A 21,386-nucleotide genomic window follows, 5' to 3' on the forward strand; every position below is an offset into this window, starting at 1 on the left:
TATTTGTTTATTTATTTTAGAAAAGTTATTTTAGAAAGTAAGCCGGGGCTGGGGAGATGGCTCAGCAGTTAAAGTGCTTGCTTGCAAAGCCTATTAGACTGGGTTCAATTAACCCTATAAAGCCAGATAGACAAATAGGGCTGTTTTGTCTTCCTCGTTATGGTGAGACTGTCATTCTCACATGTGTTGTTACTTTGTCGCTGTAGCTCATAACAGAGCTGGAGGGACTCGGAGTTACCCATGTAGTATTCTCAGCCACGGGTTCCAGTGCTTTCACAGTAGAAAATGGTTTGATGTCTGCAACTCTTTTTTTTTTTTAATTTTTTATTTATTTATTTGAGAGCAACAGACACAGAGAGAAAGACAGATAGAGGGGGAGAGAGAGAATGGGCGCGCCAGGGCCTCCAGCCTCTGCAAAGAACTCCAGACGCATGCGCCCCCTTGTGCATCTGGCTAACGTGGGACCTGGGGAACCAAGCCTCGAACCGGGGTCCTTAGGCTTCACAGGCAAGCGCTTAACTGCTAAGCCATCTCTCCAGCCCTGCAACTCATTTTGACAAGTCTCTAGGAGACCCCGAGTGTGTGTGTGTGTCTGTGCATATAATATATATTTACACATATGTGTGTGCATATATGAATATATATGCGTACACTATTTAAAATGTTTATCTTGTCAGCTGATACACCCCCCTCCTGACAATTCTCAGGCTCCCACATGAAACAATATGGCATTGGCATCCAATTTAGAAAGTGCTGGCACCTTGTTGTGTGTACACATTTCTTCCTATGTGAGTCTCTTTTGAGCTGTCAATCCCAGTCTTGCCTACTCAGGAGTGGTGACAATTCTCAGCTCTTTCTGCAAAGCCTTGGTTAACAGTTCTTATTGATGGATCATCTGCTTCATTTAATTGAACCAATTGCTGGCATGCGTATGCTGGCTTCCACCGGAAGTCATCAGCTCGGCAGGATCCATAATTGAAAAGCCCTTCAAACTAAAACGCTCCACTTGATTTTCCAGCCCAGATAATGTGTAGCTTAAGGAAATGCTTATCTTAGAGTGAGCTGGCAGCTTGCCTTTCACTGGAGCTCTGAGCAGCAGTAAATAGGGCGGTGAGAGAGGACGCACAGCACAAAACTCGACTGTTGATCATCTAGAAATCTGGTCATGAAAGGAGACCATTCATTATTGTCCATTTTGAAGTAGCTTAAATTTGAATTCAACATGAATTAGTCTCTTACAACGTAAATAAGTGAACGTTAAAAAATAACATCACCACCCCCCCACACACACAAATTCAATAACTAACTAAATAAAGCCGAGGTAGGCATGGTGGCACACACCTTTAATCCCAGAACTTGGTAGTAGAAGTAGGAGGGTCACTGTAAATAAATAAGTAAGGGCTGGAGAGATGGCTTAGCGGTTAAGCGCTTGCCTGTGAAGCCTAAGGACCCCGGTTCGAGGCTCGGTCCCACGTTAGCCAGATGCACAAGGGGGCACACGCGTCTGGAGTTCGTTTGCAGAGGCTGGAAGCTCTGACACGCCCATTCTCTCTCTCTCTCTCTCTCTCTCTCTCTCTCTCTGTCTCTCTCTGTCTCTCTGTCTCTCTCTCTCTCTCTCTCTCTCCCTCTCTCCCTCTCTCCCTCCCTCCTTCTCTCTGTCACTTTCAAAGAAATAAGTAAAAATAAACAAAAATTTAAAAATTAAATAAATAAATACCAGAAAATATTGAGAAGTTATATAATTAAGAAAGTATAAACTCTAATTTAGAGATTCATTCTCTCTCTGTCTCTTTCTGTATGTCTGTCTATACCCTGTGCATCAAACCAAGGCCTCCAAAAAGAAATACGAAACAATATAACAATATATACCTGGGCATGGTGGCGCATGCCTTTAATCCCTACACTCAGGAGGCAGAGGTAGGAGGATTGTTGTAGAAATTCTCTGGAAATATCACTCCAATGTCAGTATGAGTGAAAGTACAGTTTATTACCTGGTGGTCAAAAAGCTTGAGGGAGCCCTCCAAAGAAGCTTTGGCCCTGAGCTGAGATTTTATTTCCATGTTATAGTTTTCATAGCCAAGGGGAGGGGGAAGTGACCAAACAAGATGTGACAATTTGATTATCAATCATTTCTGTAGTCAGGCTACCCTAACGGTGAACTCCAGTTTACTGTGTTTTAGCCTAAACTGTCTTTCCTTCTTATCATCCCTTTTGGGCCCTTTCTGGACAGTTCCTTCTTTGGGATTTTTTTTTGTTTGCTGACAAAGGTAAGTTTTAGCACCTCAGCAATTGACTCTTACAGTAACTCAGAGAATCAGTTCAACTTTTACCACAGGATAGCTGTGAGTTCAAGGTCACCCTGAGACTACATAGTAAATTCTAGGTAAACTTGGGCTAGAGTGAGACCCTACTTCAAAAACCAAACAAAAATCCCACGGCCTCATACATGTTAGGAAAGTATTCTACTAGTGAGTAACACCTGTAGTCCTGGTTTTTTTTTGTTTTTTTTGTTTTTTTTTTTTGAGTCAAGGTCTTGCTACATAGCCCAGGTTAGCTTTGAACTCACTGTATACCACAGGTTGGCTTCGAACTAGAGATTCTCCTGTCTGAGCCTTTTGAGTACTGGAATTATATGCATGCACCACTATGCCTAATTTAGAGACTTTCCTAAGCAAGAAAATTATATAATATAACTCCTAAACTATTCTCTTATTTTATTATAAAACAAAGGATCTAGGCAGGCATGGTGATGCACACCTTTAATCCCAGCACTCAGGAGGCAGAGGTAGGAGGATCGCTGTGAGTTTGAGGCCACCCTGAGACTACAGAGTGAATTCCAGGTCAACCTGGACTAGAGTGAGACCCTACCTCATAAAACCAGAAAAAAAAAAAAAAAGAGGATCTAGGGATGTAGCTCAGTGGTAGAGCACTTGTCATATCCAGTGAGGTCTGGTTCAATCCCTAGCATTGCTATTCTAATACTGGGTGGGGGACACCATAAACATACAAAAGAGAAATCTATTAGACAGGGGAAATATTTAATACAAATGCTGTGAAATGGTCAATTTGCCTAATATGAAAACTTAACATAAAGGGGAGGGAAGGGGGAGTCATATGGAAAGATAATTCACCTAACTAGGTAGACAAGAAAATGAGAAACTTTTTTTTTTGCTTGTTTGTTTTTGTTTCTTTTTTTTTTAAAATATTTTTTTTGTTCATTTTTTATTTATTTATTTGAGAGCGACAGACACAGAGAGAGAGACAGATAGAGGGAGAGAGAGAGAATGGGCGCGCCAGGGCTTCCAGCCACTGCAAACGAACTCCAGACGCGTGCGCCCCCTTGTGCATCTGGCTAACGTGGGACCTGGGGAACCGAGCCTCGAACCGAGGTCCATAGGCTTCACAGGCGAGCGCTTAACCGCTAAGCCATCTCTCCAGCCCTGTTTTTGTTTCTTACCTGTTGGACTCTGTATCAGTTCCTTTCTCATTCCACACCAGAAGCAGTTTAAGGAAGGAAAGCATTTATTTTTCAGTTCTCAGTTTTCGGTTTCCGTTATGGTGGGGGAAGCGTGGAAGGAACAGGAAACTGATGTCCCACTGTCACATCAGCAGAAAGGAAGCAGGAAGAAAGCGGTGGATGCTGGTGCTTGGCTAACTCCTTTCCATCCAGTCAGGAGCCCAGCCCATGGAACAGGGTGGGTTCTCCCCTTCCATTAGTCTGATCTAGAAAATCCCTTACAGACTTGCCAAGAGACTTGTTTCCAAGGTGATTCTAAATCCCGTCAAGTTAATAGCCAGAAATTAATTATCACAGATGCAAATAAATGAAATAAAGAAATAAATAAAAAGTTTTAAAACAATTGGTAAAGCTATGGGAACAGGAACATTTTTGGAGATTGCTGGTAAGCAAAAGAATTGACAACTATTCTGAGAAATCATCTAGGGAGGGGATCTTAGGAGTGTATAAGGAACTACAGGGATTTAGCTGTATTTGCAGCATAATAAAATGTTTTGAAGCAAATGTGGCAGTACTTAATACTTTGTTCTCTGTGGGTGGGAGTCGTAAATGTTTTGTCGTATGAGCCTGCAGCCCACACTTGTGGCATACTGTCTGTTTCTTCAGTAATCTCCTTCCCTCTTGGAATTTATGTAGGTCTGTCTGCTTTTGAAGAGATTAAAATACAGAGTTTTGTGCTTGTTTCTTCTACTCCTACATCAGAATTCATAACTTGAGTGCTCAAAATTGCCTCCAGTTGGTTTGTTGATACACGGAGAGTAAAACTGCATTTTTCTACCTCATCATAATTTACCAGGGCCTTGAGAATTCGAGGCAGCCAAGTGTTCTTTCACTGTCCTACACCCAAAGTGTATTTTGTTTTGTCTTTAAATTTTGGGACAGGGTCTTTCAATTTGCCCAAGCTGGCTTTGAATTGTGATCCTCCTAGCGTGTGCCACCTTGCCAGCTACTTGAGCTCCGTGACACTTTGTCTTGTGTGAATTCCAGAAAATGTAAGGCAACAAAATGTTCCAAGTTCAGTGGAAGCTACACTGAGATTAGTCACTTGCATGTTTTCCTGTATTTACACAAGCACTGGAGAAACTGCAAAGATATTGGTTAGAGAAATAAGGGAAACATATGGGAATGTTTTTAGAGTTTTCTTTCTTTGTGTGTGTGTGTGTGTGTGTGTGTGTGTGTGTGTGTGTGTGTATGTGTGTGTGGTATGCATGCATGTGTATGTGTGCTTACATGTGTGTGCATACATGTAAAGGTCAGACATTAATGTCAGATGTCTTCTTTGATCACTTTCTACTTAAACCTGGAGCTCACCAATGGGGTGAATCTAGCCTGCCCAGGGTGTCCCCCTGTCTGCTTCCCAAGTACTGGGATTACAGATGGGCCACCACGTCCACCTGGTCTCCCCATGGGTGCTGGAGATCAGAGATCAGAGACGGGAACACACGCTTGTGTAGTAAGCGCTTTGTGCTCTGAGCCATCTCCATAGCCTGGAAGTTTTTTTTAAATCTCAATATAGATGACAAAATAGCAAAAAAGTAAGACCAAGGTTTGGGTAATACACTGTGGCACTTCAGGCATTTGTCACCTGTGCTGTATGACTTTGGAAAGGGGAACTCCGTAACTTGTCGTACCCGTGTCTTCACAGTAGGATCTTAGGTGTCTTATGCTTAGGAAGGGCACAGTGTGTCTTGTTAAGGCAATTCCATTATCCTTGGGAAGTAGATCTGTAAAAACCAGGATGGCCCATGGGGGGAAAAATGCTTTTTTCCATCTATGGCATTCCTCGATCCGTTCTCATGATTCCTCTAAGAAGTTACTAACCCTGAACCCAAGCAAAAGAAAGTGGAAAGTTTAGGGTAGGTGTGGTGGCGCATGCCTTTAATCCCGGCACTCAGGAGGAAGAGGAAGGAGGATGGCCATGAGCTCGAGGCCACCCGGAGACTGCAAGTACAGAGTTTATTTGTGAAAGGATTTGGATGGCCCTACCACATGAAATTATTTGGATACCGATTCCTTTCCCTTACTCCTCTTCTTGGTGTATGTGTATTTTTGCTTCTCACCTTGAAAAGTTTGGAGGGCATCAACTCCTCACCCGGTGTCGAGAGAGAGGAAGAGGCAGAATGGTGCTCTGGAAGGTTCTATAAGAACTCAGATAGGCAACACCTTTTCACAGCTGCTCTCAGTTTATAGGTCACAACCCTCCTCTGTCCTACTTCAGATATGTAGATTTGGCAAGTAATTATGCTGTTGTATCTGAGTAACCCAGTGCTGAGGAAATTAAACAAGCAAGAATGCATAAAAGGTGGCTTTCCCAAAACATCCAACACGCCTCTTCACCACAAAATGAGAATGCCTTGCTTTAATGGATCATGAATCTGTCAGTTCTTGTGGCTAGAGCCTTAGGAAAGTTTTCCCTGCCACCTGTATTTGGCAAGCAGGTTTGATTCAAGATTAGTTCTAGCCGGGCATGGTGGCGCGCGCCTTTAATCCCAGCACTTAGGAGGCAGAGGTAGGAGGATCGCTGTGAGTTCAAGGCAACCCTGAGATGACAGAGTGAATTCCAGGTCAGCCTGAGCTAGAGCAAGATCATACCTTAAAAAAAAAAAGAAGAAGACTAGTTCTAAATGTCATTTTGCTCAGTAGGATACAAATGGAGGAAAAAAGATATAATAAGATAATTGTAATGCTAACCATGTTACAGATGAGGAACTAAAAGAAACAGTATATACTTAGGTGAGTGTTATTTAGCTCTATGGCTTTGTCTTCTTTTCCATACTTTCCATATCTTCTTTTCTATTCTGTCTTTTCTCATTTTTTTTTGTGACCTCTGTTATGTATGCCTTACATTACATCCCTCACATTTCGTCATTTCAAGAGCAGATCAAAGATCTCAACAAACGTTCTACCATAACTGTAACTTGGTTGTCATTCCCTGTTCCAAGTGAGGAACACATGGTTCAGAGTCTATTGGAAACATTTGGAACAAAAGCTGCAGACATAGTGTAACGAGAGAAGATTTCAGCTGGGCTTTCCTGTGGTAAAATAATGGGCTCAAAGAATTAGGCAACAAAAGATGCTCATCTGTTGGAGAAGAGTCTTGGATGGTATATTGGGAAATTCACCTTTTATTCTCTATTGTTTAGTTCAATTTTCTAAACACTGGGTTTCTCTGCTATGAAAGCACCATTTCTACAATGTTGATTGCAAATCAATTTTCAGTATTAATGCCACTGAGCTTGGTTGACTAGAATTGAGCCCTTGATTCACCAGGTAAGTGGGCGTATGGTTGAGTCAGAGTATGGATTCTCGCTGTGCAGTAATTTGTGGTAAAGCCTCTTTATTTTTCACAGCAAAAATTTGGCCGAGAGTTCTTGGGGCTATGAAAGCTTAAATGTCCCATCTAAATGATAAATTTAGAGTAAAATGAATGCATTGAACATGTAGGATGGGGCCAAGAACCAGTTCTCTGACCCAGATTCTGGTCCTCCTCACTCAGTCTGCGCTGTATGTTTTAATGGATGACGAATCTGTCATTCCTTGTTGATAGAGCCCCAGGAAGGCTTCCCCTTCTCCATTCTTTTGGCCAGATTTCTTCATTCAAGTTTCGTTCTTTATTCATGTTTATTTAGTAGAATTCAGACAATTATTCTGATTTCTCTCTAGTGAAATAATGACTTGTCTTTCTTTTTAAACTCTGTTACTGAAGTCTCCACGCAATGAGTCTTAAGTGTCTGGACAAAAAGGGAATGATTGTAACTTCTGTGTAGTGACAGCACTATGGCATTTTAAGGTCCTTCCCTCTTGTTACGAGATATCACTAATGATGTAGTTCTGCTTGCAACACAAGGATGCAGATTCTCAACTTTCTTGTCACATACTCTATACCACAAAATACAAGCACATTTGATTTCTGTTTTTCTCTAACATGTATAAACAGACCATACTCTTTTTCTTTTAATTTTTATTTATTTATTTGCAAGCAGAGAGAGAGAGAGACAGACAGACAGAGATCTAATGGGCACACCAGAGCTACCAGCCACTGCAAACGAACTCCATACGCATGTGCCTTGTGCATCTGGCTTACATGGGTCCTGGGGAATCGAACCTGGGTCCTTTGGCTTCACAGGCAAATACCTTAACTGCTAAGCCATCTCTCCAGCCCTAAACAGACCATTCTTGAAGATGCCAGTTTTGTGTCAAGGCAATATAAAGATATTTTTATTATTTCACAAATCTACATCTATTTTTGTCCATATATATATAAAACTTTCAGTAATATCCCAAATCACTTCTAAATCCATTTTCATGCACACAGGATCTATACTGCCACCACCTCTTTATGATAAAGTGTGATAGCAGAGAATCTTAAATAAGTACATGACATTCTATATATGGGATCTCCTTGGTGCACAGCAGTATTTTATCATATTTCTTCCTTTCTTTGACACATTTATATTTATAGAAAAAAAACATATGCATTACATGATGAAATATAATTTTGAGGGATTTTTCTGTTTGTACTTTGAAAGGTAGGTCTTGGTATTATATAACCCAGGCTGACCTGAAATTCACTATTAGCCCAGACTGGCCTTGAACTTGAAGTAATCCTCCTGCCTTAGCCTCCAAAGTGCTGCAATTAAGTACATGTACCACTATGCCCTGCTTAAGCTCTTTAAAATGTATCCTTAGAGGCTGGGGAGATAGTAAAATGTTGGCCTGGCCAGCATGGGGACTTAAACTCAATGCTCAGTACCCACATAAAAGTGCTGGGAGTAGACATGCATGCTGCAATTCCAGTACCGGGCACATGGAGACGAAGGGTTCCTGGCCAACAGTTCTAGCCTAACTGGTGAACCTAACCAGCGCCCAGTGAGGGACTCTGTCTCAAAGGAGGTGGATGATCACCCTCTTTCTTCCACATGCAGATGCACATGCACACAAGTGTACATGCACATGTACATACACAGGTATCTTTCCACACACAAATGTGCACACACATAGACATTTTTAAAAATGTATCGTTATGGGCTAGGGAGATGGCTTAGCTAAGGCACTGGCCTGTGAAGCCCAAGGACCCATGTTTGACTCTACAGGTCCTACATAAGCCAGACACACAAGGTGATTCAAGCGTGCAAGGTCACACATACACACAAGGTGGCACATGTGTCTGGAGTTCAATTACAATGGCTGGAGGCTTTGGCATGCTAATTCTCTTTCTCTCTCCCTCTCTGTCTCTCTCACACATACACATTTTTTAAAAGGCCAGTCTGTTGGGCTTGCCTTAAAAAAAAATAAAGTGTCATTATTAAATTACCCTGGGATAACTGAACTAATGTATGGACCTTACAAGGTTATTTCCAAGTTCATTTTGATCAAAAGGTAATGTATTATTGGGCCATATGATAATTTTATATCATAAGCTGCTCAAGGACTCTGAGGACTCAACAGAAGTAAAAATGGATTGCTACAACAATTCTAGAGCATCTCCCACATGGTGCTGGATCACAGCTCTAAATGGTTTCAATCTTAAGTCACTGATACGAGTTTCTTTGCCTTATCTTTTCAAGGTGTTAATATTAGAACCAACCAAAATCTATCAGCCTTCTTACTTGTCCATCAACAATGAAGTGGAGGAAAAGACAATATCTATTTGGCATGTGCTTCCTGATGACAAGGTAAATTGTGCAATTAAGATACTAGCATTAGTAGAAGAGACTTGGTGTCATTCTCATATGTATTTCAGCAAATGTGGTTGTTAAAAGGAAATAGCTTGGCTCTACTTATCTTGGCAGAAGAACATCGGAAAACATAAATCCTGTTAACTTTTAACTATGAATTTATTAATTATTCAAATTTTTATGATAGATAGCATAACTATTTAAAGCACATTAGGATTTCTTTTCATTTTGTATAGACATGCTGTAAATTACAATATGCCCCCAAGAATTAATTCTTAAAATATGCATTGTAAATGATCCATCTCTGAATTCTAAGAAGACTGTCAGAATTATATCACCCCTAGTCTTATGCTTGGACCACTATAGTTATCATTACATCTGGCCATTTGTTTATCTAAGTAACTGTTGAGTCTCAGATTAAATGAAATAACTTAGAGTGCATTTCACAGAGCACTGTTTTAACATAAATGCTCAATTAGCAATAATAATAATAATAATAGCAACATACTGACTGTTGTGTGGATATTACGGCTGACCCTTATTTTTGAAACCCCAGAATTTAATCTTGCTTCGTTCTTTAAACAACATGGGTGTTACATCTGCAAGTTGCTGGCGTACTTCTGCATATCAGAGCCAGGCTCGGGCACACGCATGTTTATGACGAGCCTCGTGTGTTTGCGTATGCAGCCATGGCAGAGGACGACTTACTGGAGCATGCAGGCACACTGTGTGATTCATTTGTAGCAAGAGATGAAGAATGGCTTTATGATTAAGCTGGGTCCCAGGGACACTGTTTTTTCCAGAATGTAGTTTCTTGAAACAAAAGCATTCAAGTCATCCAATGAGCTGGTTTAAAATGTTCTGGTCCATGTGTCATACCCACTGAACAAAGTCAGAACTCATGCGTGAGCCACCACCTTAAGACGTTTAACAGGAGCATCAACACAGCACATCTATAATCTGGCAAGAATAGTGGCCCCACTAGGATTTAAACCCATGGCCAGGCCCTGTGACCTCTGTCAGAACAGCAACAAGTCACCTATCCCAATGTCATAGTTTCTAGAAAAGGTGGTGTCTTATGTTTAAAATGATAAGGTACTGGCTGGAGAGATGGCTTAGTGGTTAAGCACTTGCCTGTGAAGCCTAAGGACCCCAGTTCAAGGCTCGATTCCCCTGGACCCACGTTAGCCAGATGCACAAGGGGGCGCACACGTCTGGAGTTCATCTGCAGTGGCTGGAAACCCTGGCGCGCCCATTCTCTCTCTCTCTCTCTGCCTCTTTCTCTGTCTGTCGCTCTCAAATAAATAAATAAAAATAAACCAAAAAAAAAATTAAATGATAAGGTACATGCTGAACCCAGAATGTATTTGTATCGCTGTCTAAGGTTGGTTTATGTTTGAATAGACAGTCATTTTAAATCTGGTAACAGTGTCACAGAATGCATGCTGAGGGGTGACAGCATGAAATCACTTCCTGAGCGTGAAGAATACATCCGTTTTCAACCAGCAGGTCTCTGTGGTAGCATTTGAGTGACATCTCTCAGAACGGTGGCCTTTTCAGATCTGATTTGTGAAATACTGTCTCCACTGTCACTTTCAGAAGACAATGTCCTACAGCCTGTACCAGAGTTTTAGAGACACTCCATGTGATACCTGAGGGTTGTCACCTCATAAGCCCCACCTAATACATGCTAATATTTGCCACTATGAACAGTCAGAAACACGACTCTTTATTGTTATGAATGTCAATTATATAAGCACTTGAAATCCCTTACAGGGATAACTTACTGGTTAAGGAAACTTCCCTGATAAGATACAGTTAATCTGTTAGACTTTGTGAAGTGTCAGAGGAAAGGTTGAGGGAATTTGTCCATTTCTCGTATGGGAGAGAACTCCCTCTCGGAGCGCCCTGCTACACTAGAGAAGGAGCTGCTGACATCACTGGGCTCACTAACACCTCATGTCTGTACACTAGTGGCTGTAAGTTACTTGGGGCTCTGCAGGTCTTTAGAGCAGGCTGGATTTTTTTTTTTTTGGTGGGGGGGATCATGTGAGCTCTTCGTCTATGAAGTACCATGAGGAGGAAGACCAGTAAGACATGGAGATTTTAGGGGTGGCTTCAAGAAGGAAGTACAAGCCGGGTGTGGTGGCGCACTCCTTTAATCCCAGCACTCGGGAGGCAGAGGTAGGAGGACCGCCGTGAGTTCGAGGCCACCCTGAGACTACATAGCGAATTCCAGGTCAGCCTGAGCCAGAGTGAGACCCTACCTTGAAATCCCCCCCCCCAAAAAAAGAAGGAAGTACAGCTGGGATACTGACTGTGGGTTGGACTAGAAAAGATAGGGAGGGGCAAGAGAAGATACTCCCCCACACACCCTAGATTAGAAGAATAAGGCCAAATTCCAACTAAGCCCCCATAGTGGAGACAAGCATGGGATGTCGTGTCTGGAAAAATGATTTTCAAAGCTGTAGTTGGAGTTTGAATGAGATGGTGAGGGGCATAGCAAGACGAAGTCAAAGAAATGGCCAGTAGCATATACAGAAGAGAACATCAGGCGGGGCACTGAACAACACACAGCAGAAATGACTCGAGCATGAAAGACGGAAGAAACCAATGGCAAGCAACTGATAAACAGGCACTTATAACACCAGGGATGACTGAGGCAGCCCTGTGAGCAGTCAGCTGGAGTCACCCATTGAGGGTCCTAGGCAGAAGTCTTCTCTTCACCTGAGACTTTGAATTAGCACACACACACACACCCCACACACACAGGCATCCTTTTGCCATGTGATTGATAATGGTGACTTCTGCTCAGATCTTAAGGTTGGGCTGGAGTGAGGAGAAAATGGTCCATCTTCAAGCTTGTCTCAAGGGCATAGTGTTTTCTACCCTTGGGCTGTAAACGCACTTAGATCCGAGATGAGGGTAAGTGTGAGAGGTGGTTCACCCCATTCCCAGAGGTGGCTTTCAGCAAGTGGTAACAGCCCATGACAGTTTTCCAATATAAGATGTTACAATTGTGGTCAGGGTTTGAGAGGATTGTTTCCCAAGGGTGGTGGGGGGAAGTGGGAAAAAATACTTGGTAGACAAGACAATATGAAATGGTAGGTTGGGGCTGTAAAGATGGCTTAGCAGTAAGGCATTTGCCTACGAAGCCTATGGACCCATGTTCAACTCTCCAGATCCCACATAAGTCAGATGCACAAAGCTGAGGCAAGCGCAAGGTTGTACACACCCACTAGGTGGCGCAAGCATCTGAAGTTCAATTTCAGTGGCTGAGGCCCTAGCACACTCCCTCCCTCTCTCTCTCAAATAAAAAATAAATAAAATGATAGCTTGCTTCTTGAGTTAGGAAAGAGGATTTAGACATGTGTTGGTAGGAAATAATGCCACTGAAGCTTCTTAAAACCTAGGAGCTGACTGAAAGGCAGAATAGAATAGCAGTAAGGTGGGCAGGTCAGTGAGGTGGACAGGTCAGCATGAAGCTGCACGGATGTGAAGGCTGATATTATCTCTCTCTTTTTCTTTTCATATTTTTGAGGGGGGTCTCACTCTAGTTCAGGCTGACCTGGAATTCACTATGTAGTCTCAGGGTGGCCTTGAACTCATGGCGATCCTCCAACCTCTGCCTCCCAAGTACTGGGATTAAAGGTGTGCGCCACCACACCCGGCTGATATTATCTCTTGCTTGCTCTGTGACCTGGACAGCCACTTCCACTCTCTTGTACTCTTCACAGATGGAGAAAAGAGGATAATTGGGTCTCATAGGATTGTAGCAGAGATGAGCTGAGACAGCTAATGTAAATCATTTAGCATGCGGCTGAGTGTCATGCAGCAGGTTGTTTCTAAACTGTTAAGACTTCTCTGGAGTTGACATTGGAGGTCAGAAGCCATGGACTCTGGCGAGTCTCAGAAAAGACTGTTAAGAGAACCAGCTAGATGTGAAGCAACTAGGGACCTTGGGCTGGGATAATGTGGTTATGATCCCAAAGTGATGGGTCATTTGGAAAGAGAAAATGAATGACTCAAATCCCTCATTAGGAAGAGGAATTAAAAGGGAAGAATAAGTGTAAAGGGCAATTCAAGTTTTTATTGCAATGATAACACTGGTTGGAAAACTCGAGCCCTAGAAGAGTCATAAGGAAATTCATTCAGGGCTTGTTTAGTTAGAACTGGTGATCTGCACGCACCCCAACAAAACTGTCCAGAGACAAAGCTGAGAATCATCACTGCCTGCTATTGACGTTGCTGTAAGGAGCAGCGCTTCCTCACGTTCTTCACACCGCGTTCTCAATAAGGGAGAGAGAGCAGTATGGGACGGGAGCTTTCAAAAGCTTGACTGGAAAGAGCAAGGTTATCCAAGGACACTGGGAAACAGATGGAGCTGAAGGAATTAGCGATTAACAAGGTCCTGAGAACGAGTGGGGAGCCAGGAGAATTTGGAAGACAGAAAAAGAGCAGAAAGTGAGCCAGAGCTTTGTTGGAAACAGAAGTGTTCCCAGCTAGTTGTTATTGCTTGCCCCTTCTGGGAGGTTCTCTTTCAATGAAGTGAACCTGGCATTGATTCTGTTGGTCTCTGACTATCACAGAGGCAACTTTTATACTATGATATGACATACATATTTGGGAGCATGAATCATTGCATTAAGATACAGATTGATGAGGAAGAAATACACTTGTGTTATTTCTATCCCCTGTAATCTTCAGTATGAAAACTTTCCTTGCTCAAATATTGAAGCTTTGAAAAATCAATTTCCACTTTGATTCATACAGATTTATTTATAAATCCTCATTCTATTCATAGTATATTCAGTATCACTGCCATTTTCTGTGTTTTAATGTTTTTTTAAAAAAATATTTTATTTATTTATGTGACAGAGAGAGACAGAGGAAGAGGCAGAGCGAGAGAGAATGGACATGCCAGTCACTGCAAATGAACTCCAGATTCATGCACCCCCTTGTGCATCTGGCTTACGTGGGTCCTGGAGAATTGAACTGGGGTCCTTGGGCTTCATACCCAAATGCCTTAACCACTAAGCCATTTCTCCAGCCTCATTTTTTTAATAGAAATAATAAAATTAGAATAAGTACAATAAAAATAAGAAAACCTTATTACCACAATGACTGTAAATGTATGATTAAATAACAAATTAGCAGGCAATTTAATAGGTCTTATGTTAAACAAGAAAATAGATTGTTTTAGATCTAGAATGGTTGAATTTTTCTAAAACTAAAATAAAGAATGTTTTTCACTTGTGATATCTATTTCTTAACTCCCTCTCGGCATTTTCACTCTAAAATATAAACTAAATAGTTCCATGATTTAGTATATACTTTATACTGCAAATTTTCAGAACTCTAAGCACGTTACATACCAATTCCCAGGGAATCTTAGAGAACTACTTAACATTCAGAGCACCAAACTAATGGAGTCCCAGCCTTTGACTTGTTCTCCCAAAGATATTTGTTGCTTAAAATTGGCACTTGAGGGCTGGTGAGATGACTTAGCAGTTATGCGCTTGCCTGTGAAGCCTAAGGACCCTGGTTCAAGGCTCGATTCCCCAGGACCCATGTTAGCCAGATGCACAAGGAGGCACATGCGTCTGGAGTTTGTTTGCAGTGTCTAGAGGCCCTGGCGCGCCCATTCTCTCTCTGTCTCTTTATCTCTGCGTTTGTCACTCTCAAATAAATAACTTAAAAGAATAAAATTTTAAAAAATCAGCACTTGAGGTCTGCATAAGTTCAACAGAAGAAAAGCCCAGATAGACTGAGGAAGGCAAGTAACTTGCAGAATGTTTGAGGTGGTTGTTTAGAATTCCTCTCCTTTTCGGGTTGAAGTTTAAGCACCCTTGAATCTGGTGGCTTCTCGGACCAGGGGTGTGTCTGGCAAGGACTCTGTGGTAAACAAAGACTTCCTCACTTCCCTCGCCCAACTCCAGACAGTGGCCACTCAGAGAAAAGAGCAAAATTTTTGCGGGAGGGGGGAGGGCTGGAGAGTGGTTAAGGTGTTTGCTTGCAAAGCCAAAGGACCCAGGTTCAATTCCCCAGGTCCCACTTAAGCCAGATGCATGAGGGGGCACACACGAGTGGCTGGAGGGACAGGCGTGCCAATTCTCTCTCTCCCCCCACTGTGTCTTTCTCTCTCTCAAGTAAATAAAAAAATATATATATTTTTAGAAAAGCATTAATTTATATTAACAAAGAAGAAATTGTATGAGGGTCCCCAGGACCCACTTAAGCCAGATGGACACACGCATCGAGTTTATTTACAGTGGCTGGCACGCTCATATTCTCTCTCTCCCTCCCTCCCTGGGTCATTCTCTCTCCCTCAAATAATTTTTTTAATTAATTATTTATTTATTTGAGAATGACAGACACAGAGAGAAAGACAGATAGAGGGAGAGAGAGAGAATGGGCGCGCCAGGGCTTCCAGTCTCTGCAAACGAACTCCAGACGTGTGCGCCCCCTTGTGCATCTGGCTAACGTGGGACCTGGGGAACCGAGCCTCGAACCGGGGTCCTTAGGCTTCACAGGCAAGCGCTTAACCGCTAAGCCATCTCTCCAGCCCTCAAATAATATTTTTTAAAAAGCAAGAATTAATTTATATTTTTAAAAAGACGAAGAAACTGTATGAGGGGAGCATGCCTTACTGATTCCCGGTTGCTCCTCTTCACTAAGGACACTTTCAGCCACAACTCCCAACTAAAGCAACTTCCACAGTGCAGGAATGTTCTGAGGGGAGCTCCTGCCTCCGTGTCAGAATTCTGAGCTGATGTCGCTGTGTACAGGTAGCTAGATGTCCTCTCATGGTCTCACACAGCTCCTGCAGACGTTGCCTCTCACCCACAGGATCCCAGAAAGAAGGGCCAGGCCCTGCCTTTCATCCCCAAACTGCAGCGTTCCTAAAGCAGTCACCCGGTAAGGAAAATGTACCTGCCGCGGCCAGTGTAGACTGATTCATTTCACTGTCCCTCCTGAATCTGAACAAAAGACCCCTGTGGCTGTGGGCAAAGGAGAAAGAACGGGGGTAGCAATCAGGCCTGCCACAGTGCAATTACTGTCCACCCTGACTCAGTGTTAACTCCTAGTTCTTACTCTTGCCCTGACCTGGGAAGGGATCCCAGTACCGCGAAAATAGTGCTCGTGCTGATTTATGTCATTAAGCATGGTTTGGAACCTGCTGGGGCCAATTGTCACTCCAGCTCTACCTCTGGCCCTGATTCAGAGTCCTGGAGCCCTGACATTCACAGTGGGCTGTGCAGCTCACCAGCGCCGCCGTGTGGTGAGTCCTAGTAGCAGGGTAGGTGGGCAGTGAGGTCTCAGGCAGTGGCATGGAAGGTGCCGGAACACTGTACTCTGTGCGTGCTCCACTCGGCTGCTCCAAGACTGGGGCTGTAGAAAGACTTGATTCAGCAGTGCTGTCTTGGTGTTTCTCGGATGCTGTGCCCAGTGGCAAGCTGCTTAACCAGCTGCGCCCCCGACCCTCCTTGTGATCCTGGCCCTGCCTGTGGGAAGCAGCTGAGAGGCAGGCCCTGGGGAGAAGACTGCTTTCTGCGGGAGTAGTGTAAAGGTATACAGAGTCTTTAGATGTTTACCTGAGGCCAACAAGAGCTGGAGGCAGCCCTCCGAATCAGGAATTAGAGGCTGCAGCCTGCTATTTAAAAAAAAAAAAAAATGGCTGGAGAGATGGCTTAGCAGTTAAGCACTTGCTTGTGAAGCCTAAGCTCGATTCCCCAGGACCCACGTAAGCCAGATGCGCAAGGGGGCGCATACATCTGGAGTTCGTTTGCAGTGGCTGGAAGCCATGGAGCACCCATTCTCTCTCTCTCTCTCTCTCTCTCTCTCTCTCTCTCTCTCTCTCTCTCTCTCCCTCCCTCCCTCCCTCCCTCCCTCCCTCCCTCCCTCCCTCTCAAATATAGAAAAATAAGCCCAAAATCTTATTTATTTTGTTGAGAAAGGCAGATAGAGAAAGAATGGGTGCACCAGGGCCTTCAGCCACTGCAAACAAACTCCAGATTCATGTGCCACCTTGTGCGTCTGGCTTATGTGGGTCCTGGGGAATCAAACCTCAGTCCTTTAGCTTTGCACACAAGCATCTTAACTGCTAGGCCATCTCTCCAGCCCTGTAGTCTGCTTTTTTGTTTGTGTGTTTGTTTTGTTTTGCTTTTTGATTTTCGAGGTAGGGTCTCACTCTAGCCCAGGCTTACCTGGAATTCACGATTGTAGTCTCAGGGTGGCCTGGAACTCAGCCATGCCCCTGAATCTGCCTCCCCGAGTGCTGGAATCAAAGGTGTGCTCCACCACGCCCGGCTCACTCTGCTATGTTAATTCACCTCGCCTTGTGCTCTGTTCCATTCCATGAGGCCTTTCTACAGCATCTTACCTCCTGCATCCCATGTGCAATGGAATTTGCTGACTGCTAATTCCAATCACATCCCAGTGAGCTGACTGAGGTGTATGGAGAGGATCTAGCTGCACTTGTGCAAGTGCCCAGCATCACTTGAAGCTTTTTTTTTTTTTTTTTTTTTTTTTTTTGAGAGCGACAGACACAGAGAGAAAGACAGATAGAGGGAGAGAGAGAGAATGGGCGCACCGGGGTTCTTAGGCTTCACAGGCAAGCCCTTAACCGCTAAGCCATCTCTCCAGCCCTCACTTGAAGCTTTTCGAGTTGATTTGGCCAAGAGGAAATTCTGGGCCACCTCAGAGCTACAAGACTCAGAATCCATTTTATTAGCAGCCCAGACAAGACTTCAATTTAAGTAAACAAGAACTTGTTCTCCGTGTCTACAGTATTACTTTTATAACACTGCCAGACATTTTTGTAGGGAATGCAATCCATCTTAAAATTTCGTTAATTAAGGGAAATATGAATTTGATAACAATTACAACTTTAGTAGTATACTTGAGAAATTCTTAACAAATAATTCTTTAATGTTTATTTATTTATTTGAGACAGAAATAAAAAGAGGTAGACAGAGAGTGAATATGGGCACACCAGGGCTTTCTGCCACTCTAAATGAACTCCAGACACATGACCCATTATGTGCATCTGATTTTACATAGGTACTGGGGAATGGAACCTGGGCTATCAGGCTTTGCAAGCAAGTGCCTTTAACCACTGAGCCATCTCTTCAGCCAAAGAAATAAATCCTTATGTTTTTCTCTAATTCACCCATACCTATCATATAAAAAAATCATTTTTATGTTCAAACACTATTAGCTTATTGTTCTGCATAAATTTGGCAGCGACACCTTGGAGCTATGATGGACGCTGTACACACGCACACATGTGCATCCTTTCTGTCCTGATTTCTGAAAAACAGATCCAGGGTTTAGTGGAAAACTTTTACGTACAGTTAATTCAGAACTAGTAGTGAAGTCTGTCATCCTGGCATTCAAGAGGCTGAGCAGGAGGATCAAAAGTTCAAGGCCAGCTTGGGTCACCTTTCTCTCAAATCTAAAAACAAAGAATATTTCAGAAGTTTACTTCTAATTAATGTTTTTTTCTTCTCAGAAAATAAATATTGCTTGACTATACTAATTGAATTACTTGGTCATTGGGGCTTTTTACCTAAAAATTCATGTATTACTTCATTGTTATTCCTAAAAATAAAGTCTTAGAGTTTAATGATGATAATGCTTCCCACTCTTTGGAAACCATTCTGTTGAAGTACAGGGATTGCTGAGTACGCATCACCCTCGACTTGAGAATGAATTGCATTTTCCTTCAGATAATTGTCCACAATTAATTAAGCACTAAGAAAAAAGAGTGTGTGTTATTAAAAGTAATGAATCACAGTTATTTAATGTTATTTCCCATTTGGATGACTTACTTGTTTTTGTTGTTGCTCCCCTCCCATTCTAGAAAGGTATACATGAGTGGAATTTCAGTGCTTCCTCTGTCAGAGGAGTGAGGTAAGCTTCCTTGGTACATTTGGTTTACCTAGAATACATTTTCCTGAAATAGTCATAGCATGGATAGAACTTATGATTTAAAAAATAAAATATGGGACTGGAGAGATGGCTTAGCAGTTAATGTGCTTGCCTGCAAAGCCAAAGGACCCAGGTTTCATGCCCCAGGACTTACGTCAAGCCAGATGCAAAAAGTGGTACATGCATCTGGAGTTCGTTTGCAGTGGCTAGAAGCCCTGATGCGCCCATTTTCTCCCCCACCTCTCTGCCTCTCTCTCCGATAAATAAATTAATATTTTCAAGAAAAGGTACAAAAATAAAATAAAATATGGCCAGCCATGGTGGTGTATGCCTTTAATCCCAGCACTCAGGAGGCTGACGTAGGAGGATCCCTGTGAGTTTGAGGCCAGCCTGAGACTAATTCCAGATCAGCCTGGGCTAGAGCAAGACCCTACCTTGAAAAACCAATAATAATAATGATGATGATGATGATGATAATAATAAATAAAAGGATAAATAAAACCATGGTTCTGGGGAAATGGCTCAGTGAGGACAGCATTTGTCACAAAAGCATGAGGATCTGGGTTTGGATTCCCGACACCCACATTAATGTACTCATGAGGCAGAGATAGGTGAACCCCAGGGAAGGCTGGCCAGGTAGACTGAGCAGTGAGCTCTAGGTTCAGTGAGGGACCCTGTCTCAATCAGTGAGGTGGAGAGTGGTAGGAATAGACACCCAAGGCCAACATCTGGCCTCTGCGCATGTACGTGTATGCACACGTGTCCCCACATGTACAAACACACACATATACATATGTTAAAAAAAATAATAAAGCACTTAAACTTTAAAGAATTCTGCTGTTGCTGGAAATGCCCAACTTCCATTCTGTCTCTACTGTGAAAAGATCTGTCACATGACGGTCAAGGTTAATCAAACTGGCTCTGCTCATCACCTGCTTAAAACATGGCAACGCTGGGGTTAATGTAAACTATGGACCAGAATCCAGACATAGATAAAATGAAGCCATATGGAGGTCCTTGTTAGCTGGCAAAACTTGTGGCTTATATTGTGGAATGGTTTTCACCCCTTTGGGTTACCAGGGACTAATCAATCTCCCTTGTTCCGAAGCATACACACCGTCTACTAGGTTATGCCCTCGAACTACTGGTAACGACATGTGTTTTCCCCAAGGTCATTATTAATGAAATTGTATTCTTGAGGCCATGCTGACAGATTGCAGCTCAATTTTCACATTGCTGTCATAATGCCAGAGCTTCAGGAAATCTTCGTTCTTGGGAATTAGAAATAAGAGGATTTTTTTTTAAAAAAAAAAGAATCAAATACCCTAGTTCAGTGTTTAAAACTTTGCCCTGCAGAAGCTCATGTTAAACCAACCCTTTCAAACTTCAAGCCAAATTAGTTCTGTTTACTACAGTTTATCCGCACATAATAGAAATGGGAGGCGACTGCTTTCCAGAGGCCAGTTATGTAATATCCTGTTGCTTTTGTAATGATCCTAATTGGCTCTGTTAGAGCGTGAACTGGGGCGGCAGTCTGAGTCACCAATCGTTGGCCTGGTGGAACTACCTGTTACCCCAGGAGTGATCTGAATACAAACAAGATTATGGGCTGACTCATAGATCTTTCCAATCAATACCTTCTCAAACAAAGCCTTCCTCTCTTAATATTTAATTCTTAAAACCACTCATTAGCAAGGCACTCAGTATTTATGGCTGCATTTTTTTTTCAACAGTTAGGTATAGTAAATGCACTTTATCAGATCTGTCTTCCTGTAATTAGTTTTCTCTAAGCACACGGCAGCCCTACCTAACAGTTCTAGTGACTTACATCACATACACAGGAAGCCTCTGGCTGGCTGGGGCTGGCTTGTACGCTGTAAGACCTGAGCGCTGGGAGCGAGCTTGCCCTGGCTTCTGCCTCTGTAAGGAAGAAACGATAACTGAGGGAAGAAAACCCAACTAGGTCAACGGTGCATCTCGCATCACTCACAAGGTGCCCAGATCAGGCCAATGGCATTTATTGAGCACCAGCTCTTGCCAAATGTTGAGCCTTTTTTGGCTACGGATATGAAAGTGACTAAGCCATGAGCTCCTTTGGCAGAGCTCAAAGCCTGGCAGAGAGGGGAGAGGGCACATCACACAGAGAGCGGAAGTGCAGGAGGAAGCCAGGCGTGGTGGCACACGCCTTTCATCCCAGCACTCGGGAGGCAGAGGTAGGAGGATCGCTGTGAGTTCGAGGCCACCCTGAGACTACATAG

The 21,386-nt window shown here is 43.0% G+C and overlaps 1 protein-coding gene across 1 annotated transcript in view; it reads left to right on the plus strand.

Moving 5' to 3' along the window:
• The window catches only part of Map3k5 (mitogen-activated protein kinase kinase kinase 5), a 280,474-nt gene that overhangs the window by 173,083 nt on the left and 86,005 nt on the right, over positions 1 to 21,386 (plus strand). Inside the window, exons 11-12 of the mRNA XM_045158755.1 lie at positions 9,085 to 9,192; positions 19,061 to 19,110. Coding sequence (XP_045014690.1) covers positions 9,085 to 9,192; positions 19,061 to 19,110 — 158 coding nt within the window. The remainder of the gene's footprint in view (positions 1 to 9,084; positions 9,193 to 19,060; positions 19,111 to 21,386) is intronic.

The sequence above is a fragment of the Jaculus jaculus genome, chromosome 9 (assembly GCF_020740685.1).
Source record: "Jaculus jaculus isolate mJacJac1 chromosome 9, mJacJac1.mat.Y.cur, whole genome shotgun sequence".
Taxonomy (NCBI): Eukaryota; Metazoa; Chordata; class Mammalia; order Rodentia; family Dipodidae; genus Jaculus; species Jaculus jaculus.